The sequence below is a fragment of the Clarias gariepinus genome, chromosome 7, assembly GCF_024256425.1.
Source record: "Clarias gariepinus isolate MV-2021 ecotype Netherlands chromosome 7, CGAR_prim_01v2, whole genome shotgun sequence".
NCBI classification, from domain to species: Eukaryota; Metazoa; Chordata; class Actinopteri; order Siluriformes; family Clariidae; genus Clarias; species Clarias gariepinus.
The window spans coordinates 10378692-10401393 of NC_071106.1; the positions used below are offsets into that span (position 1 = coordinate 10378692).

Consider the following 22702-nt stretch of genomic DNA (forward strand, 5'->3'; position numbering starts at 1 on the left):
GCTGTTTGAAAGACACAAGCATAGCAGTTTCTCTGATGTTCACAATCAAATTAATTTTTGTTCTGTTTGCGACAATCAAAACGAAAAAAAAAAAAAGAGAAAAAAAAATTCTAACACTTAAAAAAGATGAAGGGACAGCCGGGATGTTTGATAAATAAGACAAGAGGACAAGAAAATTGATTTCCCCCTCTATTTCTTTTGACAAATAATAACACTCAGTGAAGGGACTGCATGAACATTTTAGCGATGACCTAAAAACCGTCCAGATTGGGCAGAGCGTCACAACTTTGATTGATGGCTATGCTATCACCATGACACAATGACAGGCATCTGCATATAACGGGTAAACATATCTCGAGCTGCGGGATAGGGAATGTGTATGTGTGCGCTCGTGAGCCATTGCCAGTTTGTGATTAACCGAGGTCAGAACAGCAGACTGACAGGGATGAGGGTTTGCTGTAGGATGGTAATAAATCTTGAATGATCTGACACCTGTGTAACAGCAGAGCGAAGACGATGAAGCGCATCGAGACGGCATGAGTCGGTAAAGGTACGGCGCTACCCGCTAGTGTTGCTCTGACTGATAGGAACAAATCTATGCGAATGGATCTCGAGATGATCAATACAGATCCCTTTATTGAGCTGGACATGTGGTGCCAGATCCCGACACGGTTTATTTCTAAGGCTTTAAAGACTGCCCTGGGAGCTGTAATGCGTATGCAGAATGTCATTTCAACACACAAAAGCGAACAGTTCTCGCAGAATAATGATTTATACAGTAATCCTGTATTCCGATGTTACCAAAAGGGAATAGAATCCTCCGGTTCCTCAAAAGAGTTGACCTGCATCTGTAAAACTGCTTCTGTTTAAAGTGCTAAACTAAGTGCAATATACTGTACGAGTGGTATTCAATTCGAAACGGGACTTGTCATGACATTTCTAGTGAATGAAAACATAAAATCAATCTGCCTTTAAAAAAGGCTTCAAGTCCAGTACAATGATGAGATTCGTTGATGAAATTTTGAATGCCGCAAACATTTTAAAGAAGGCCAGACGTCCATGCATGACGATCCAGGTCTTGATGGCTCGGAGCCCGATGCAGTTGTTTTGCGAGAGTGGAGCACCTGATCCTTAAAAAGCGACAGATCACCAAATTGTGAAATAAACGCATCTGTGTGTGGGAACTATATGCAAAATCATACAAAGAAGGAAGGTATTGCCACATCCAGTGTACAGTCCTGACCTCGCTCAAAGCCATTTCCCATGTTTGGAACATTAATAATAATAATAATAATAATAATAATAATAAATTATTGTTAAATTATCTGTCCCATGTACAGTACCTTACAGCACAGTAAAATTATTTTTCTTTCTTATATTCCAGTTAAGAAGTAGGGGTCAGAGCGCAAGGTCAGACACCTGAAAGGCCTTGCTCAAGGGCTCAACACTAACAACTTACCATTTCTCGGGCTTAAACCCCGACCTTTCGATCAGTAACCCTATAACGGAGTTCCTGGGAGGCCAGCATTGCAGACATAAAGTCTGTGGCAGTCTGATTATGGCTTTAATGTCCTGAGAAAACTTTGAACCTTGATTGTATCCAAGCACTAGGATGAAACACTGGGATAAATGCATTAGTGTAGCAGGGGATTATATAGGGAAACAAAGGAAGTTTTTTTATTATTATTATTATTATTTTCAAACTGTGCTCTGTTGTACTACACAATCAAAAGTCCTGGTTTGACTTTCCCCTTGCCGTTAACTGTGCATCATGATAATGCCTCCAACACCAACATACTGTAAACAGCAACAGTCTTGATTGTACCTACTTCCTTCATGCTACAGCCCCAGCTCTAATAACACTGCTGACAACACAAGTAATCTATGGGTTCATTGAGTTGTTCTGTTCAATGATCCGCTACCCTCCTCCTCCAGAATTCCCATTAGCGTCATGGGGTGCCACATGAGCACAATCAATAAAGATGCCTTGAACCAGCTAACGAGTTTCTGTTCTGAACACTTAGCATCGGCCTTAATTGCAAGACCAAGCATTCTGTATGGCGACATTTGAAGGGAAGATTTTATTACTGCATATCCTCAGGCAATGCTAGGAGAAATAAACAGATGCCTAAATTAAATGTGAAGGAGACTACTTAGATATCCACTGGAATTTTTGTCCTTAGATCACATTTAATGTTGGAGTTCATTTCTCATTGCAATGCTATGAGAAATCCTGGAACAGCGGTATAGCACCTGGTACGCCTCCATCAACGAAATATTTAAAAAAGCAGGTTGGAAGATTGCATTAATTCATCTGTTCTGGTCAGGATAACTGATTTGGGTTGTGAAAGTGTCAAATGGTGTAGGATTGGATCATCGGATACTCCGGTTGTTCTCTTTGCTTTTGTATGGAAAGCAACTCCAAAATACGACAAAAGTGTGCACTAATCAGTACGATTGTGAAAAAAAAAAAGGAACTACTGGATTGTTTTAAGGCAGAACAAAAAAAATGTGCGTAAAAAAAATGGTGAAGCTAACTTTAACCTTGTGAAGAAATTATCAAGAGATAGAAGTGCTCAACACAACGACTGTACTCTAAATCAATAACACTCCTGCCTTGAAAGTCTGCTTTTATGCCTACAAGGTTGTCAAAACCGTAGAGAAAATGTAATTCTAGCAACCCTTTGTCATGTACAGCTTTCGTACGAATGTGGGCAGACCTTAAATCTTTGCAATTACTGTTAATACTGTGAAGGCTATTGATAAAAAGGCCTCATACTGTCATGTCAGCAGTTTGAATTTTGCATCAAACCTGGTATATATATATATATATATATATATATATATATATATATATATATATATATATATATATAAAACTGATCAGTCAGCCACACGAGCACAAAGAAACTTTTACTGTTTTCTCACACAAAGACACATTCACCGCCACTTTCCCAGCCTACTGTGTCACCACTGTAGGACTGCCTTGGCAGACAAGCCCAAAGATATGGTGGCCCCAACCTTGATCCTTGACCCCTGAACGAGGCTTCACGTTTGACACATGCTGCAGCTTATATCATCGTGCCAGGCTCTTTTCTTTTCCCTAACATTTCAATGAATGGGACAGGGGAACACAAGGGGACTTGTCAGATGAGGCCTCTTGAAGAACGGAGACATGCACTAGTCCCCGGCGTTGGCATCTCCACACTGGCACGCACACCATCTGACAGGGTTCTGACACTAAAGGGGACACAGCTAGGAACTGCGGAGTCTCTGGCGGGGGTAGGAATCAGTCTGTTTCACAGATACACCAACCATTTCTGACTTTTATACATTCTATTTCCGTATATGGAAGTGTTAGAGTGGATGGCTATGAAACCCTGGCTGGTATCCATTCCAGTAAGTAGAGCTTAAAAAATATATATATATATATATATAAATAAATAAATAATCGATCTTCCCCCCTCCCACAATTTCTGATGATCTTCCAGTACTGTTTTCTGGGTAATAATTTAATCTAATTGAATGCATTAATATATACCTAACACAGTCCTTATGTATGCAAAGAAAGTGTGAGCTAGCGTACCATGGTAGTCCCTTTAAAAAAAAGCCAAGTCATTACAAGTCAAGCGTTTTTTCTTTTTCTTTTACGCCATCTGGTTCAAGTCTTTATTTTCTCATCTCAATGCACAGCATTAAATCGCAAAGTAACTGTATGTTGAGCTAGAAAAAGATCAATATTACAGCTTTACAGTGCACTTTATGATGCTAATAAATTATCATTATTAATCATACTTTATATTTATTATAGATCGTCCTATTTCCATATGCTGCCTTTAATCTTTATTAAAATGTTTCAGATTTTGACCTCAATAGCTAGACTGTTTTTTTTCCCCCTTTCTTTCTCAGAACCGTTCGTTGTAATGAATATTGGATTTCATTTCAAAGAGCTGAATTGTAATTTCCTCCTGAATAACCGTCTCATGTAAAACATTGAACGTTGTGTAGCTATTAAAGACGCGTCTGTTTCCCGAACAGACATACTATAGGAGGCAGAAGTTCAAAGCAATATCGTACATTTGCCATCAAAGTCACAAAAAGTCTATCTCATTTAAAAGCCACTCTTTGTGACGACGCTGGACGGTTACTATCAAAGCTCCAGTGTTCTTCGGAAAAGCCTCTTATTTTTAAACACAACAAGCTCTGTGTAGTCCAACAGTCCACCGAAGGCGATTCGCAAATCTTTGCTGGCTGCCATCTCGAACAGTGACACAAGGCAGAGAAGGCTAGCTGCCTAAGCTCGAGGGCACTGCACCTCGCTCACAAAGCCCATTTTCCAGCTAAATCACTTAATTCAACTCGCTCAGTCCTCTGGAAAAAAAAAGGGCATGGCAAGGCTTTATGTATTATTATCACTTAGTGTCTGTGGCTGAGATTGACCTATTGACCTGTGTGTTTTTTGACAGTTTTGTGGCTGGAGGTGAAAAAGTCCTAGACAGACCTCATTTTCTAATGTACTGGACATCGATTCCAGAGACACCAGGACACTTTGGTCATTTCCCTGCTCTGAGACATGATATCAGCTAACTATCTGGTGACCAAACTGAGCTGGCCTGCAGATCTCTGGACTATAATTGATGATGCATGGTCTTACATCTCTGTGGGTGACCTAATTTTGATCCCTTTACTTGCATTTCCAAAAAAACATATTCAACAGTGAAACCGTTATCTCAGACAGTTTTATTTATTTACAGACGCCAAAATCAAAGTGTACCTATTTATTTCCAAACAAGGAAAATTTGACCGGCCTCGTCATACCCAAAACTCTTGTTAATATATATAATATATATATATATATATATATATATATATATATATATATATATATATATATATATATATATTGTTAAAATAAGTTTTGGGGGTTTCACTCTCGCCTATGGTTGAGATTGCATTACTAAGGTCTTTTTCCACAGTACCAAGACATATGGTATACAGTACTGTGCAAATGTCTTGATCCTCCCCCCATTTCTTTATAATTTTTTTCCAAAAAGCCTGTTTTTCTAATGTCATCCTAAGAAATAGTGCTTCAGGCTTCCTAAAGGAATTTTTTGGCTCTAATTTTTTTGGCATTTTCCGTTTAGTCCCTGTACCTAAAAAGTGTAACAAGGTGTTTTATTATTATTATTATTATTATTTGTTATGCTGCACTGTGACTGAAGAAACATTTAAGCATTAAAATTTTTTTAACTTAAGGCATGAACCAGTAAGAAACAAGTGAAGATAAGAACAGACGATCAGGCCGGTGATTAGTACACTGGTGATGCTAAATGCTGAATGGTTGGAACAGATGAGAGGGGAAATGAGGTTGCTGCTGACGTTGGTACATCCAATTTTTAAATTGAATCTTTACGCACTTTGCAGCCTATTTGCTATAAGAAGTTGTTAAAGGTTTTGAATCGAAGTTTGTGTATAATCAAAGTGTTATAATCAGGAGAATAAGTTGGTTACCTACAGTAGCTGCCTCTATTTGGGATCTGATTAATCTAAGATGGCTCATCGGAACTCGTTTTAAAACTGCATTGCCACCGGATACGACTTAATATATAGTAGGCTCTACTTTATTTTATATCCGCATATGATCTTTGAATACTGAACGATGTTGATACGAAGCTTAAGACGTTTCGCATTTCAATTACAAGCTAAATAATCTTGTTAAGCAGGTCAGAACCTACCCTAAGCTATAAGCCCGGAGATATAAGCAATGCGAACAGAAGTACAAATAGGTTTAAGATCTGTAATGTATAGTCCATATCCGTCAAGAGATCTCTATAAATTCATTCTCTGCTAAAGGCTCTGGGCTTCATGTTGTCTCTCTTCTCATCTTATGCTGAACCCGAACCGACATCTGCTTATAGCCGCTGGAGATCAACAAGACCATTAGCTAGCCCTTTTCCCTTTGTGACAGACTCACGCAAAAAAACATCCATGTCAAGCTGTTATTAACTTTGAAAAAGGAAAGATAAAGGTATGTCTGTGATTTGAATCTTTTAAAGGCCTCAGGGTTGGAGAATAGGTCGTGTCTGCCTCGGTCCTGCATCAGTACTGTTGTTTTTCTGTTTTTCTTTTCGGGTTTTCTGTTCCACGTGCCGCCCCAGTCACTCCATGTGACTTAATCGGTATGACATTGTCTCAAAGCCCAAGGAAATATTTTTTCTCTCTCTCCTTCTTCGTGGCACTTGTTCAGTCCATAAGGTTATATGGGCTGTGACAAACTCACTGTGGCACCTTTCACAGAGTCTCAATGCACATTTGCTTGCACACACACAGTCACACACGCACATGTTTCTCATTTCAAGGGGATCTCCTTCTTTATTCATTTTAGTGTAACAGGGGATCCTGTTTCTGAAATGCTAAAATGTTAAAGCATGTTCAACCCAAAGCTCCTTGCTAAACTTGCAACAACCTTATCTCTCGATCCTTTTAACGATAATGATGACTTTATTCAACTTACTGTATTAGTGCACCTGTCAACAATTGTGGTCATGTATACTACAGTAATCACGCATCTTCATGTACCTACTTGTGTGGCGTGATCAATAAAAAGTCTTCCGACGTGATTCCTACTCACAGCCCCTGGTGACCCCTGACTCCTGTTTAAGGCCTTGATGATTATCTAATGAGCTGTAATAGATAGGTCAGAACAGGGTAAACAGAAAACCTCTTCCAAGACAATAAGCTACCAGGAACTAGGATTGAAAACCACTGAGCCAGTACTGATCAGGTCATGCAGCTGCATGGAAACACGTGGGCGGTTCTGGGTACGAGGATCACATCTGTGACTGGCCTGCATTCGCGGCTCAGCAAATCTGACCGCCTTTGATTTGACAAGTCTGCCCATTTCATCTTCATTCCGTGTGGGCCCATGGCACCACTTCTGCTTAATTAGACCTAAATATCTTCACACCTGTCAGTAGACCCAGTTCACAAGAGGCACGGGAGAACCTTCTAAACCTCTCTCCTAGTCTCTTGACCTATTCTGACTCGCGAAGGCGTTGAAGTTTTGACGAGGTCCTCACACTGATCGGAGGTGACAGCCTGTCCGTAGGAGGGATCTCTTATCCTGTCTTGCTCCGTTTCACCGTCTTCCACATGTCTAGGCATTTTATTGACATATGCTCATAGGCTCTGTTCAGCCGCAGACACATTAGCGGAGTCTTTTTTCAGAGCAATAGATGTTTATAATGTGGAGGAGAGATTTGGCATTCAGGAAGCACCAGCGTTAACAGTCAGATTTTTTCGCTTCTTCCTTCGTTTATCACGAGTAATGGTAGAAATAATACACTTCCTGCCTTCTTTTTTTTTTTTTTCGAAATGGGTAATTTGCCTTTGTAATAGGCTACAGATCATGATTTCATCCAGCTCAAACTCTCTTGTTCCTGTTAATTTTCTCCTGATTTTCACCAGGCCATTTATTCACAGCAGTCTATCGCTCTAATTTATTAGTGACTGTCATGCTGCTTCTTAGGCACAGATAAATAATGTACATAAACAAGCTACATGGATAGCTGTCCTATATAATTTAGGAGCGGAAAAGCAGCAGTAAGGGTTGACGACAGTCCCCGTGGCCCGTGCTCAGAGCCGGCGTGTGATGGCGCTGACGTTCTGTGCTCGACTCACCTCCAGGGGATAAAATCCACTCAGGTTGAAATCTGGTTCAAGCCTCCACAGGGTCTACCGCTGCTTCAATGCCATCATTAATTCAGACCTACCGTATTTCACTTTTTTTTTTCTTTTTTTTCGGTTTCCCTCGCCATCCTTCTCAAAGCTTCACATCTTGCCTTTTTCTCTGCGCTCTGTACTCGCTCTGTCTCGCCTGTGGGTGGAAACCTCAGACACACTGCCACAGGTGCTGCAGCATGTGACCGTTTCGAAGAACCAAGGACGCCATGGTATCCGGGATGTGAACCAGAGGACAGACGTTGGCACCAACAGGAATAGCAAATATAATGAAAAGAGCTTAAAAAAAAAAAAACTACCGTGGACATCAGGATAGCTTTGGAGTATTTAAAAGTGCCTTCCTGTAACAGCGTTAGCCGACGCCTATTAGCTTTATGGTGAAGAAATTGGAGCTCAGCTTGACCGGGTTCCTATGCATCATCCCATGTCATTATAGCGGAAAAGTCTCCGGGTGCATCTCTTGAGCCACTCCATACTTGCCCCTTTAATTGGACTTCATCCTTATGGTCCAGGATTCCATTTTTTTCGTCTGTGCAGAGGCCCATAAAGTGATGGAAAGTACTAAGAAGGAGATGTCATTTCCAGGGAGGATATCTTAAAAGAGCCGGATATAAAATAAAAATAGAGAGAGATGGCGGAGGGGGGGGGTACAATGCCTGGCTCTCATCTTTCTCAGTGAATGCATCTTCAGGCTTTGTTACTGTTTCACAAGATGAAAGCTCGGTTGTTTTCCAGCCTTCAAACAGAAGAGGCATAGGGGCCGTGAAAGTCACTTTTTGTGCCAGATACTTTAATCCCAGTCTGTAGCATTAGGACTGCATGGACAGCAGAACACAGAGAAGACGAGAGGTGAAAGACCAGGCTCTTTATAAGGCAATGCCATGGAAGGAGGTCATCAAACACTCAGAGCCTCATTAGCTGCTGCCCTTATGTTTTCGCTGTTAAACGAAGCATGTTTTCTTTTAGTGCTCCCGAACCCAGGAACAAATTACAGGCCATGGTATTGACAAAGAAGGAGAAGCTGAACGGCAGTGTCAATACCATTGAACAGAATGACATACAGTAACAAGAATATACGAATCAGCCTTGGTGCATGGAGGACGTAGTCGGGCTTTAACAGAAAGAAAAACTAACAGTCTTCTGGAAAAGTAGCGCCTTTTTTTGTAAGCTTAAATAATTCACAGCGTTGACATCCGTAGACTTTGTAACATCATTGCGAGTTCAAGACCCCCGGTTCGAGGGGTGCTGACAACTCGGAAGCTCTCGTGTCTTATGAAACTGTGATTAAAATCGAGCGAGTCTGCTGCATTTTTAAAGAGCAGCCGCGTTAGCGCCGGCTCCGCTCGTAGAACGTGCAGCTCCGTGCCAGCCCTTACTGTCAGCGGCATCAGCATCAGCAGGACATGCAAACCTGAGCGCTTCAGCATGCTGCAGCAGGCACAAAATATCAACGTGAATTACTGTTCCTTTCCCAACCCCTGCCGCAAAGCCTAGCTTGCAGAAGTCATAACATAAAAGACAGCCGGTGTGCCATGAAAAAGGCATTTTGAGCCACAGGCTAAAGCTGTTACGTGTCAGATACGGAAACAATATGTGGTAATAAAATTAGCATACAAAGAATGAGTGGCGTAATCTCATTCCCATTTGCGGGCACACACACACACACACACACATTTTCAGACATGCAGACATCAATGGCGGGGATTACCTTAGCGGTTTTCAGATAACCTTAATTTGTCTCAGCAATCCTGTTGCCGTTTCCCGAGCTTCAGGTTTAGAAAGCTCTGTTTACTTTTTCTGTGCGAGTTGATGTACCTAACCAGACCACAATTAGATAGCATAGCCTTCGGAAAGAAAAAAAAAAATCTCTCTGAAGGTTTGAGAAAGAACTGTAGCTGTTAGCTTGCTTAAGTACCTCAAACAGATTTTTTTTTCATCCTTTCCCGCTAAATTCCCAGATACGCTTTCTTTTCTTCAAAGGATTTCGGTTTTCTGTCTGACTCAGCTTTTTCACATCATTGTTCTCCCGATGCTCCCAAAGAACACAAAAGCTTACAGACTTGTTTTCTTCAAACCACATTTACAGATCGTGCGCTTCTGAATAGAGAACTCCAATGAGGTCAATCTATAAGAAGTTGGAGCTGCTTTTGCAGTGTTGTGAACCAGGATGTGCTGTTTGCGACGGGAGTTGATACAATGTTATTTGAGAAGACGGATTAACCCATAAGAGCCCGGACCCAAGGTAAATTATGAGGGATGTAACACAGGCTACCTAGACCACATGAAACACATTTTAAAAGACATCACATGGCATTTTCCCTGACAATTAAAGGGTTAAAAGCCCTATGTGACATACACAATAAGGACAAAAGTATTCGCCTCAACCAAAACAAAATGCTATGCTTCCAACTTTTGAGGCAACAGTTTGGGGCAGGCCCTCTTCTATTCCAACATGACGGTGCCCCAGTGCACAATGCAAGGACTATAAAGACACGGGTTGATGAGTTCGGGGTGGAAAAACTCGACTGGCCCTAACATAGAGCCCTGACCTTAACCCTATTGAGCACCATGAACTATAACGGAGATTGCGAGCCAGTCCTTTTCGTCCAACATCAGTGCCTGACCTTATAAACGATCTACAGAACAAATTGGCACAAATTCTCACAGAAACACTCCAAAATCTTTTGGGCAGCCTTCCAAGAAGAATCGTAACCAATAGAGTTGCAAAAGAGGGCCCAACAAGGATGAAGCTGAATAAGCAACTTTCTAGAATATTTAAAGGGTTTGTGACACCTGTGTCACCGCGGGTACTTATGAGCTGCGGGGCAAGTTTACAGCAGCTTGTTGGTGAGTGGATGCAGAAAGATGCTGCTGTACTTTCGGCTTCATTAAACACACCCTGCTAAAATAAACAGGTTTTACTACCAGATGAAAAAAAAAAAAAAGAAAAAGAAAAGTCAGGAGAAGATGATGGTGAAGTGTGTGGCATATAGAAACAGCAATCTGCTTTAAACAAATAAAGAGAAGCAGGTTGACTCTTAACAAAACAGATGTTTTTAATTATAATCCCTATAATGGCCACCTTGTAACATGCCTCTGCTGCATTTGATACAGCGGCTATCAAGCGTGCAGTTGAACGTGGCAGTGTCGACCGAAACAACTGTATATTTTGGCTAAGGAGTGTTGTTAGCACTCTGTCTTTCATGATAATGGCACCTTATTCAGCTTCTAACAACTAAATGCAAAATACTGACAACTCAAGAGTTTTTAATCATCACATCGTTAATAAGAAAGAAGAGCAATTAGTGGATTATTGTACACAACGGTGTCTTAAAATCAATTTTACCTTTTTTTTTTTTTCACAAAATTTCTCAATATAATATCTCAAACTCGTGCACCCTAAAGTAGAGGCACAATCATAAGTTTAGGATGTGCCGTAGCAGAAGCTCCCATCTGATTCCACATCTCCTTCTCCTTTGCAATAAAAGTGCTTTCTTCCTGCACTCAGAGCCTATCACCGTCTCCCTTTCTGCCACGAGCCCATATCTTTTATATGGCTATAGTCCACTCTACTGCCATTACACAGCCCTTCATGGTAACATTATCACTTAAGATAAGGCTCTAATAAACTGCACTCTTTTTTAGGAGGGGCCACTCTGCTCTTAATCCAATCTTCAAGTCAGGCTTTATGATCAGTGTTTTACGAGACCCCTCCTGAGCCACTTACCCCGCCCTGTTCCATATCCAGTAATGCGCACGCAGGGCTATAGGAGCAGAGTTAACCCTTTACCGAGGATCTGATTCAATTTGGCTTAAGCAGAGGCTCCTGTGTAGGAGAGCACGTCCGAGCCGCTGGGAACTGGGACGAGGCCAAAGCCTAGCAGCGACGTGCCAGCGGCTCAGGCGCGATGTGCTGATTTGCTCTAATGTCCCCCGAGGACCGAGCAATGACCGATGTCTATTCGCCTGGGACGATAGCCAGATCGAAAGCCCCTGCCAGAGCGCTTGAAAGGATAGCAAATCATTTAACCGCTCCCGATAGCACATTAGGATTTTTTTTTTTTTTTCCGCTGCCACACTGGCATGAAGTACCACCACAGTATTAAATTGCACTTGAAGCCAAGCTCTGGGAATGCAAGAAAGTAAATACAGTTATACAGGCAGATCAGGTATACACAGCAAGACAGGTAGACAGATTGAATATTGAGTATTACAAATGGCGCTCAAAAGAAAATCGAAACTGAACACTGACAGTGTTCGAACTGCATGAAGCCAATTCTTTTTGCATATTGCACATTTCCTGGTGCCGAAAATACTCCGGCGGGCTCCGAGAGAATGTTAGCCAACACTGTGAGTGAAGCTGTAGCAGCCCAGGTCTGTAAAATCACACAGAAAAGGACGTGTAGGTGTGCAAGAACTGGAGCCCTTCATCTCCCACCATGCATCCTGCTATTAACGCTCATAAAAATAGACACGCTTGTTTCCATGGTCAAGCCAAACATATTAGCACTTTATTTTACATTATTTATTTATTTCACCTCAAAGGGCATAATATACAATAATTTGTAAGAAAGAAAAAAAAATCAGCTTTTGTGTCACATGCTTGCCACATTGCTACGACTAATCCTTCTCTTAATGACACTAGACCTGCTATTTCGAAAAAAGAAAAGAAAAACTGATCCTGTTGAAGAAGCATGGCAAATTTGCTGTAAGGCAGATTAAAGTGTTGTGCAATTTATTGAAAATTTATATTTTATGGAATTTTTACTTATAATAGAGAACAATAAGGGGGTATAATTATAAAATAAAAAGCAGCAGTATTGCAAGGATAGACTCCTGCTGTGATCCAACTCAATACTTTGAAAAAAAAAAAAAAGTATGCAATTTTGTCTGTATAAAACTAAAAGCACTAAGATAAAATATATAAACTGAGGTTTAATACTGTTCCGGCTGCACGGTTTGATCTTTTTTATGATTATTTGTGAGTCATATAACGATTGCGTATTGATAATTATTTAGCATCTAAAATCATTTTAAAAAACAAACACTTAAATTATTGACAATGTCTACATAAACTCTTAACTATGTGTATATTACCTGACGATTAATTGTGCAGCACCAAATACTGAAATCAATTGTAGAATATGTTTATGATATGATAAACCAAAAAAAATTAGAAATTCTCCAAAGAATTTGTTGTCCTGGTACAAACGCTTGCCCAAAACTGTTTCTGCATTTAATTAAAAATTTCTGTGATTTCCGTTGTGGAAGCTCGTTCCTAAGTCCAACCAACATTGTCTAGGTACTGAGATACTAACACAATGGACTACACACAGTATATTACAGTCAAGTGGTTTTTACAATCGTGCCAGTGGTTGAATGATTGATGTTAAAAGAACGAGCAAGCATTATTGCATGGCGCTTCTTAGCAGTACCGGCTTCATCACTGCTGCTTTTACGCTTGCTTCTGGACATCCTGGGCCTGTACTGCACTTGCAGAGGAAGCAAGCTGCATGCTTGTGACAATGTACACTGGACATGTGATCTAACTTCCTTGACCGAACCTGAGCCAATGCATGTTCAGGGGGTCAGAGGTAGCTCAGTGGTTAAGGCATTGGACTACGGTTCGGAAGATCCCAGGTTTAAACCCCACAACCACCAAGTTGCCACTGTTGGGCCCTTGAGCAAGGCCCTTAACCCTCAACTGCTCAAATGTATAATGAAAAAAAAAATGTAAGTCCCTCTGAATAAAAGTGTTTGCCAAATGTAAATGTTCATATCTCCGAAAGTTTGTAACTCGAATGTTCATATGAATGGAAGTCCCCTACAGTACTACAAAAATATATTATGCAAAAAAACCAGGCCTGTAATCCATTTCAACTACAATTATTTTTTTATTTAGCAATCAGTTTGATTTGAGGAGCGTGAGACCAATGATTCCTTCATTAACATGAACATGCAGCAATTAGTTCATAGCATTTACTGCTTCATACTTAATAATCGCCTGATTATATATAATAAGCGTATTTGTGAGGGGGGATTTTAAAAAGGAAAAAATAAATGGAATGAGTGATGTAGCTGAGGCTGAGGGAATAACATTTAGAGGGAATTTACACACCATGCTGACAGTGCTGCCATTGCTGACAGTGCCGAGTATTTTTCCAGTGTTTTTTAGGGTTTCAGTCACATGTCACTTTAGGTTTAAATCCGGATACAGATACTGTAGATACTGATGTTTATAGCTCCAAACTGATCCAGATAGTCACACAGCATTACGGCTCAGGTTCCCACAACTGGATATGAACCCGAGCGAGACGTGTTCATTAATAAACAATACCTGTTTCTCCATCTAATGGCAAAGAGATTAATTCAGAGCAGCTGTTGTTATAAAAATGCATGGGGGTGGGTGTGATAATCCAGGATAATCCAGGTGCTCTTCAATGAGATGTCAAGGACCGTCAGGGAATCGAGACCGTTTTTTCCCGCAAACCGCGCATCATCTGACACGAGCTTCACTGCCTGGTGTCAAACGCTGCTCCGCTCCCTTCAACAGACGCCGAAATGAAACTGCCAAAACCTGGCACTTAGCCAGAAATTAGAGCAGCCGAGAAACAGCGAGGATATTCGTATAGCTGACTCTGTCTGTCAAGTAATCCCACCTTCCTTTGGCTAATTAGCTGAGCTAGCCTAGCAGAGAACCAGGGCCTTGCTTGGGTTGGGATTATTTACCATATGGGCTAACGCTACTATATGCATTAGCTCGCTTGCTAACAAACTGACAATGACGGCAACTTGTCGGAGGGTTTAGAGCTACTCTACAGTGGATCAAAAATGTGAGTTCAGGAAAAAGTGAAATTACAAAAAATTGAGACTACATTTATAGAGTATGTTACTCCTCTTTTATGTTATTAGTGTGCTAATAGGTATCTGAAGTGTTGGAGTTAAATTTCAAAAGTTTATCAAAAGTTTATGCTAAAGTTAGTGATAATGATTGTAGTTCTTCAAAACAAAATTCCATCCATCCATGAACATTTGTAGTCCAACAAGGTAATGGGTGACCATTGTATTTATTCCCATTTTACATCAAACACTGGTTGGACCTGATTCACACGCTAAAGACAATTTGGGAACGCCAATTAGCCTAACCTGCATGTCTTTGGACTGTGGGAGGAAACCGGAATACCTGGAGGAAGCCCACCAAACACTGGGAGAACATACAAACTCGATGCACAGAGACCCAAGGCGAGAATCGAACCCGGTCCCTGGAGGTGCAAGGCGACATGTTAACCACTAATCCACTGTGCCTACTAAAACTAAAACTAAAACTCTAATCGACGTTGCAAGAATACTGTATAAAGCCAATTTCAACTATAAGCATGTATTCATCCTGTACAAAGCAATTTATTCATAATTCAGTCTCTTTTTTAAAGACAGTATGAAAATGAACCAGGTAAAGGAATGCAGTGAGTGTGTGAGAGGCAAGGAAAGAAATCGAGAGAGAAGAAAAGTAAGGTGTAATTTTCTGGTGTCTCAGAAACTTTCTGTAAAACGTTCACTGGTCCTTATCAGATTGGCAACCCAATTCCTCAACCTCTCACAGTCCTGACGCATGAAATATGTCTCAGCGATCCTGTCAGCCCATTTACTGGCGCTTTACAGAGGACACACAACATTATAGTCAGCTTGCCATGCAGCGGTGAGAGATTTACGCCCTGCAATAATGTCCCGACTGCTCAGAGTACAATATCCGAACTGATTATTTTGCAGGTTTTTTTTTCTTTCTTTCTTTCTTTTTTATGCTCTGCTGAGAAAATTACTATCAGACTATGGCGCTTTACCTCGAATTCACACTAGACATCATACACAAGTGGCACATGTGCATAGCATAAGCATATTATTAGAATCATTCCAGCTGAGCCATACCTCTTTGGAGACATTTCTGTTTTGTAAGCGGAAAAGTGAAGCAGCGCGGGATTTCATTTTTATCAAAAACATGGAGGGTTTGGACAGATGACGCTGGAGCAGCTGTAATTACAACACAGCTCGAATTAAAATGTGATATGAAATATATTGGCATAGGTTTGTTCATTCTGGTTATTTGTGATGGTGTAATGAGTGTCGTTACCACTAGAGCTTTGAATCATTGGGAGGCAATTGCAGAGCAATAGCACTAAAGTTTCATGTGTGATTTATTTCAGCAATATTTCTTACAGTTTTTTAATGTACTACAACTATTAATCAGTGAAATGATGTGTAACTTTTGTTGTCGATTGTTAAAATGTCTCATACACACTCTTCACACTCCAGTCCAGTAGATATCAACATTTGCACCAACTGTCCTTAAACTCAAGAGAAAAAAACCACGATACTCTCTCAAAACGCAAGTATCTTCCAAAAGTTTTTGATTGTTTTCCAAAAACTGTGCTATATTTTTGAAGGAAATCTTCACTTTCAGATACTTTCGTCCCTTTTATTTTTGCATAAAAAACTGACCCAATGATTCAATTAATTGAATTAAAAAAGGATAGAACAAAATATAGTTCTTTGAATTCCAAATATGCTTTAATTTCTCAACCTTGCATGCTTAATATTCACCAAACTTATATAGAAAAATGTTCTATTCATTCATAAAAAATAAATGTCTTTCTGCAGAGATTCTGTTGTGCAATTCGCCTACCATATTAAATGTTTAGCCAGCTATCTGTCCTGCGAAAAAGAAAATAAGTAAGAGATTCTTCCTCTAAATTCTTGCACATAAGGCCACAGCTTGGAAGCCATTAATCCTTGTCTTAATTTGTCCCCAAATCCCGGCCGTGTCCTGAGATGGCCATCGTTCTCACCATATCAGTCTGTCACCACCTCACCGCTTTATCTCCTTCTATTCTGGAAGAAGCAGAAGGAAGTAAACAAGGTTGCTCCAGGTGACCCCATGACCACCACAGCATCTGGTTGAATTGCTTAAATTTGCGCCTAACAGACGTGTAATCCGGGATAATGGCCAGCAATCCGGATAAAGCCTGCAATCCTGCCCATCTCGACCAGGTTTCACATGAACAGGCTTGAAATGATGCATTATCGTGCAGAATATACGGTAATCCAGTACAAATTATGGAGAGGGAATTGGATTACGGATTATCGTGTGACGTATGCATATAAATGTTTAAAAAGAAAAAAAAAGTCACAAATAATTATTTACTAAGTTACGTCAACAAGCCGTCGTAGGAAGAAATCGCACCGTGCCGTTCAAGAAAGACTGACAATATTGAGACGTTTGAAGCTTCCGCTTTTCCGATGTGTACACAATACGACTGAGTGACATTTTAATTACCAAGCTGTTGTGGACTATTCAGTCTGCAGCTAAGCAGTCAGAAGGTTCACGAATGGAAAGAAAAAGAAGGAACAGAATGAATAGAAGCCTGAGTAAAAGAAAGCGGGCTGAAGTGAGAATGAGAGCGGGCTCAAAAGAAAGAGAATTAGCACCAAATTACGGGAGTTGTTTCAAGGGAGCGGAGACACGTCTATACATGAAGAAGCTGTCCCTCTTACTGCAAATGTGTCATTAGGATTTTTTTTTAGCAGTTTAAACCAGGAAAGTGTGTTCATCAAATGAATACTATTTTTTTTTTCGTACAATCCTATAATATTCATACCCTTCATTTGAAAATGACAATGAGAAACATGCTGGAAGGGGAAAAAAAAATCACGATGATCCACTCGACTACCTGGTGTGGGATTTAGCCTTTGCTTCATCTCTATCCGAAGAGAGAGGTACAGCAGCGCTTTAGTCTGTCCATGTCTCTCACCTCATCATCTGTATGTCCTGCTCAAACGGATCATCTTCCAAAGATCATGATAATACCACCATCAAAGGCATTCACACACCATCACTCAAGATTGTTAACTACCCGGGTCGTAACTCTGCCTCGTGCACCTGCGTCCGTTTGCGCCACATTCTCTGTTTGCTGTCTCCCGTCTTGGAATTCTCTTTAATATGTTTTCTTCTTTATCTTTTATATTCGAGATACTTGATGTTTTTCCCCCTCTTATTAAATGCCATTAAAATTGTGCTTGCAATAAAAGCTCCTTCCTAATGTCTGATGTCTCACAAAAATAATATGAAAACAGAACCAACCACCAAATTATCACAACAATCCATAAAAACATTACATACTTATTATACTATATAAACTATTCTATACTCTACGAGAGGGCGCTCAAGTCAAACCAGGACTTTTGAACGCTGGCCTCCCAGGAACTCCTTTAATGACCCTAACATGTGGAAATGGCTTGGAGTGAGGTCAGGACTATACGAGACAATAATGTACAAAGGGTGTGAATGAATGATTTTGTGTACAGTTCACACAGACAGATGCGTCTCTTCTGCAAGTTGGTGACAAATGATATGTAGATTTTCATAGATCAGGCGTTCCAATTGAATGTTCATGTGTTCATGGGTCCGACTGCAATGGGGTCCGAGACACCACGGCCGAGATCGCCTTTCAAGGGTGTATGGACTTCTGTAAAATGCTTTACTGTGCTTTTAAATGTTGATCGGTTAAAAAGGAAATTCATTCATTAGTCCCGGTTTGAATTGAACGCCCTTTTGTATTTACTTATGATGGGAATGGTGGCTTGAGCAGTGTGTTGCTGTTCCACTGTGTCAGACAAAAAGATAACGAAATCTACATTGTTGGAGCAGAGAGAAAGAAAGAGCAAAACACACACACACACACACACACACACGCACACACGCATACTGTTCTGCTTTGTATTCTGGTATATTCTCAGTGATTTAGAAGTTCATCACTAGTGATTCCCCTGTTTTTGAACGTATGCATATTTGTATCTTTTTATTTATTTCAGTTGTTATTTTTCTGATGTGTATCGCAGCTTCAGCAATACAAATGTTAATATTTGCCGTTGCAATAAAGCAATATTCGAATTTGAATAAAACATAAAAAAATAGAAAGAGTCAAGGCACAAGAGAGTGGACAGGAGTGAGAGAGAGAGAGAGAGAGAGAGAGAGAGAGAGATAGGAGGGGTAGACAGAGAGAATGAGACAAACAGTTAAAGAGACACGGAGAACAAAAAAATGAAAGGGAAGGGAGGGGAAAAAGATGAGATAGTTCAAGAACAGGACGGAGAGAATGAGTGAGAGTGATAGAAGAACGAAACACATTAGAGACAGATATCGGAACAATGAGAGTGTGAGGAAAGAGAAAAAAAAAAGCTAGACAAAGAGACTTTATGGCAGAGAAAAAGAAATGCAATAGAGGAAGAATATGGGAGACAAAGAATTAGAGAGAGAGAGAGAGAGAGAGAGAGAAAGCGAGACACTGCGAATGAGAGCGAGACAAAGAGAAAGAGAGTGAGAGAGAGAGAAAGACAGAGAGAGAGAGGGAGGGAGATGGTAGATGTGTGAGGCAGCGCCCCTGGTGGAGAGACAGCTTACACTTGCGAGTCCAGTATATCTGCTTTGAAAAGATGCAGAGCAAAAAAAAGCAAAGTGTGTGTGTGTGTGTGTGTGAGGATGTGAGAGAGAGAAAGAGAAAGAAAGAGTGACCTCGACTTCTAGCCTGTGAAATGAGAAACATGATTATGTAAGAAAAGAGGAATAAAGGGTAGAGAAAGGCAGGAATGAAGGGAATGCTGTGCAAATTTAAAAGAAAAGGATGAATCAGAGACACTAGAAAAGTGAGAGACCTTGGACAGACGGCTTGCCTGTGGTACTTCAGCAATCCGGCGAGCTTCTGGCCCGCTGCTCACCATCAGTCACTCCTCGCCACCAGGTGTGTGTGTGTGTGTGTGTGTGTGCCATATCACATCTGAGCACTTGATGAAAAACTCAACACAGACTTTTCTTCACTTTCACAGTAGCTACCAGACTCTCTCTCTCTCTCTCTCTGTCTGTCTGTCTCTCTCTCTCTCTCTCACACACACACACACACACACTATTTGTCTTACTATCCATCTGAAAACCTTCCACCTGACCCTAACCCTAGCCTCAGAGAACAATAGAAAACATTTTTGCTACTCTTCACAAAGCTGCCATTTTTCAAACGACCCCATGAGCTCAACCTGTCAGATACACGTTCCTCCTCTAACAAGGGCATTTAGTCCCCATCGGGATAGAAAAACACGCCAACACCCATGCACTTACATAATCCTGTCATTATTCTCACTCTTTTCCTCCTTTTCTTCCTGCTGATGCTGATTACCTCCCTAAATGAAAGCAATAATTCGTGAAACACTGCTCAGCACCGAGGAGCGTACCCTCTTGGGGAATCGCGGCCATTCAGATGCGGGTCATTAAGAGTGTTGTGTTTACCTGTGCGCTCTAACACAAAGACACATGGATGCATGGCAAAGCGGAGCTCGCTCTCTTTTATTATTAAGCTGCATCAATCATTAAATCAGAGAGAAAAGCCAATGTCAGGAGATGACTACAAATCAACATTTAAGAAAAAAAAGTGTGTGTAGAAAACATTGTTCGATATGAACTGTCATTTTTCTTGGTTCCTTTGCGCTCTGGTCCTTACGATTAATCATTACTTCAGCTGACGAGAGAGATTCAGCTTGAAAGATTTGGCCCTTTTGAGGCAATTCATCAATAGAAAGTGTCGCTAGTAATCAATCCCAAGCACACTAACAACAACGGGGCGTCCTAATCTCCAGGCTCTCATGTCAGGTTACCCCTGAAAGCAAAAAATATATAAAAAAACCTTCTAGCAAACTTTGAGCTCTTCGCACTTATCACCTTCGCATAAATAAATCCACCCGAGCAACCCCCGACGAACAAACCTGTTGCGTTTTAGACTGCACACAGTAAAAAAAGAAGGAAATAATATACAGTATACTTAAACTTCTAGCTCGACTCATCACCACCTTACTCTACCCCTCTAAAAACAGATCACACCAAGCCCGGGAAAATTAATCTGGCAGTCTGTCAAGACTAAGCAGGAGCAAAAGTACACAGCTTTAAAAATCATCAATCACGAGCAAACTTCAAGCCGCTCTCATAACCTCGAACCAGCAAGAATTTAAGAGCCGAATTAATGAATTCCCTCAAATCATAAACCTATCCGGATCCCCAGAGTAACGCTGAGCAAAAGTGCGAAAGTGCATCGTTTGAAAATCAATAAAGAATCAGGAGAAGAAGTTCATCATGAGTTCTTCTCATCGCGCAGATGCCCTCTCGGAATAAACAAACAAGCCTGAATAAACATCCGAAAATTAACCGCCGATCATAAACCTGGCAGCGTTAAATGCTGAGATTCTAGATGTGGAAAAGTACACAGTCTGAGAAAAAGAAAAAAAGGAAAACAGAAATGCAAACAAACTTCTCAAAGCTCCTCTCATCGTTATCCAAAGTACAGCACACATACAACTTTCTGATAATTAAACAAATTCACCAAGCATGTCAATATTCTAAATGTCCAAAGACATGATTATTATTAGACAAAACTAATAAACAAACTAATGAGTGCATTTTCCCAAAATGATCTCCCTTCCCACACTCACCCACACACATCAAAAAAAAAAAAAGTATACTTTTATATACAGTCAAATATAAATAGCTTCATTCATAATCATTCATAATTATTTCTCGGCACCAGACTCCGGTCTGATACAAACAAACAGATCGACAATTTGTAGCGCCGTCTCTGTAATTAATTACTGCTGTACCAGTGAGTCTATGCAAAAGGTACTGGCTAAGAAACCATGAAGCGAGGAAATCATTAAATTCACGCCAGGGTGCCTGTTGGGCTCGGTCTGTTGCATGCCATGTAAAAAAACGCAGCTTCTCAGATCCAAGCAGAAGGCACAGACGGCGGAAAGAGAAGGACGGTGCGAGATTTGAAAGTCACATGTCTCTGTCTGGAGCTGTCAGAACTTTATTTGGATGTCTTTGGATTTCTGGCTTCCGACATCACAGAGACGTTGACCTGCTTTAGGGGGTGATCCTGTTTTGCCTTCTCTGAAGACACTTGGATTGTTGTGCATTTTATGATGTAGGGCCACTAGGACATCCCTGACCTTGCAGTAGGCTCTGGTCAGTGACGTCCCCCCTCCCCCCAAATCCCCCAAGGGGATTACTCTGAGACTTAAGGGGAGGTACACCCGATGGTTAAAGGAGGACAGCACGGGCATCCTCCGGCTGAGGTCCGGTGTGGGAACGGAACAGCGTGCATGTTCAAGACCATCAGTCGTGATGTGTGTTTGTGTAAGTGAGTAACTTTCTTATAGATAAGCACATGCACAAACAAAGCAAAATGTATATTTATTTTATTTTATTGGATACAGCAGCCAGTGTGAGAAAGGGCCATGCACATGAGAATAAAACCAAGCCAAAAATAAAATAATAATAATATATTTTTAATTTTTTTTAGACAGCCATTTAATCCGAGCTGGAATCTGGGACAAAAATAAAGAGTGTGTGATTTTTTTTTTTTTGTGCATATGTGTAAAGAGAACAATCCTGAGAGCACAATGCATGGTCATTAAGAGTAAACTTGTGTGTGTGTGTGTGTGTGTGTGTGTCTGTGCGTGCGAGCGAATAAAACAGAGCATGTAAAAACAGCCGCAAATCCGTTACGAGCAAGTCGTTTCAGCGCGCGCGCTCCCAGGCAGATGCGCGCGGGACAGCGCCGGGAATAAAACCCGAGCCGGTGCGCTTACCGTGAACCGTGAGCCAGAACTGCAGCACGAGCAGCACCATCATCACCATCATCATCATCTTTACAGGCAGGTGTCGGTGCCGTCTATGGCTCTGGGATGCAAGGAACTTCTCGCGTCTTGTGGCACGCGCGCTCCGTGCCGAATCCTCTGGAGGAAGAAATGACTTTCTGTCTTCTTCTTCTTCTGACGCTTATTTCTAGTGAGCGCTCGTGTGAGTGAGTGCGTGTGAGTGTTTAGAAGTGTGTGTGTGTGTGTGCGCGTGTGCGTGCGTGTAGAAGTGTGT

The 22702-nt window shown here is 41.0% G+C and overlaps 1 protein-coding gene across 3 annotated transcripts in view; it reads right to left on the bottom strand.

Annotated features, from left to right (window-relative positions):
* Positions 1-22472, bottom strand: part of kirrel3b (kirre like nephrin family adhesion molecule 3b) — a 229674-nt gene extending 207202 nt beyond the window's left edge. For all 3 annotated transcript variants that reach the window (XM_053501084.1, XM_053501083.1, XM_053501082.1), the window contains exon 1: positions 22420-22472. In XM_053501084.1, the coding sequence (XP_053357059.1) occupies positions 22420-22471 (52 nt within the window). In that variant the 5' untranslated portion in view covers position 22472. The remainder of the gene's footprint in view (positions 1-22419) is intronic.
* Between the last annotated feature and the right edge of the window lie 230 nt (positions 22473-22702).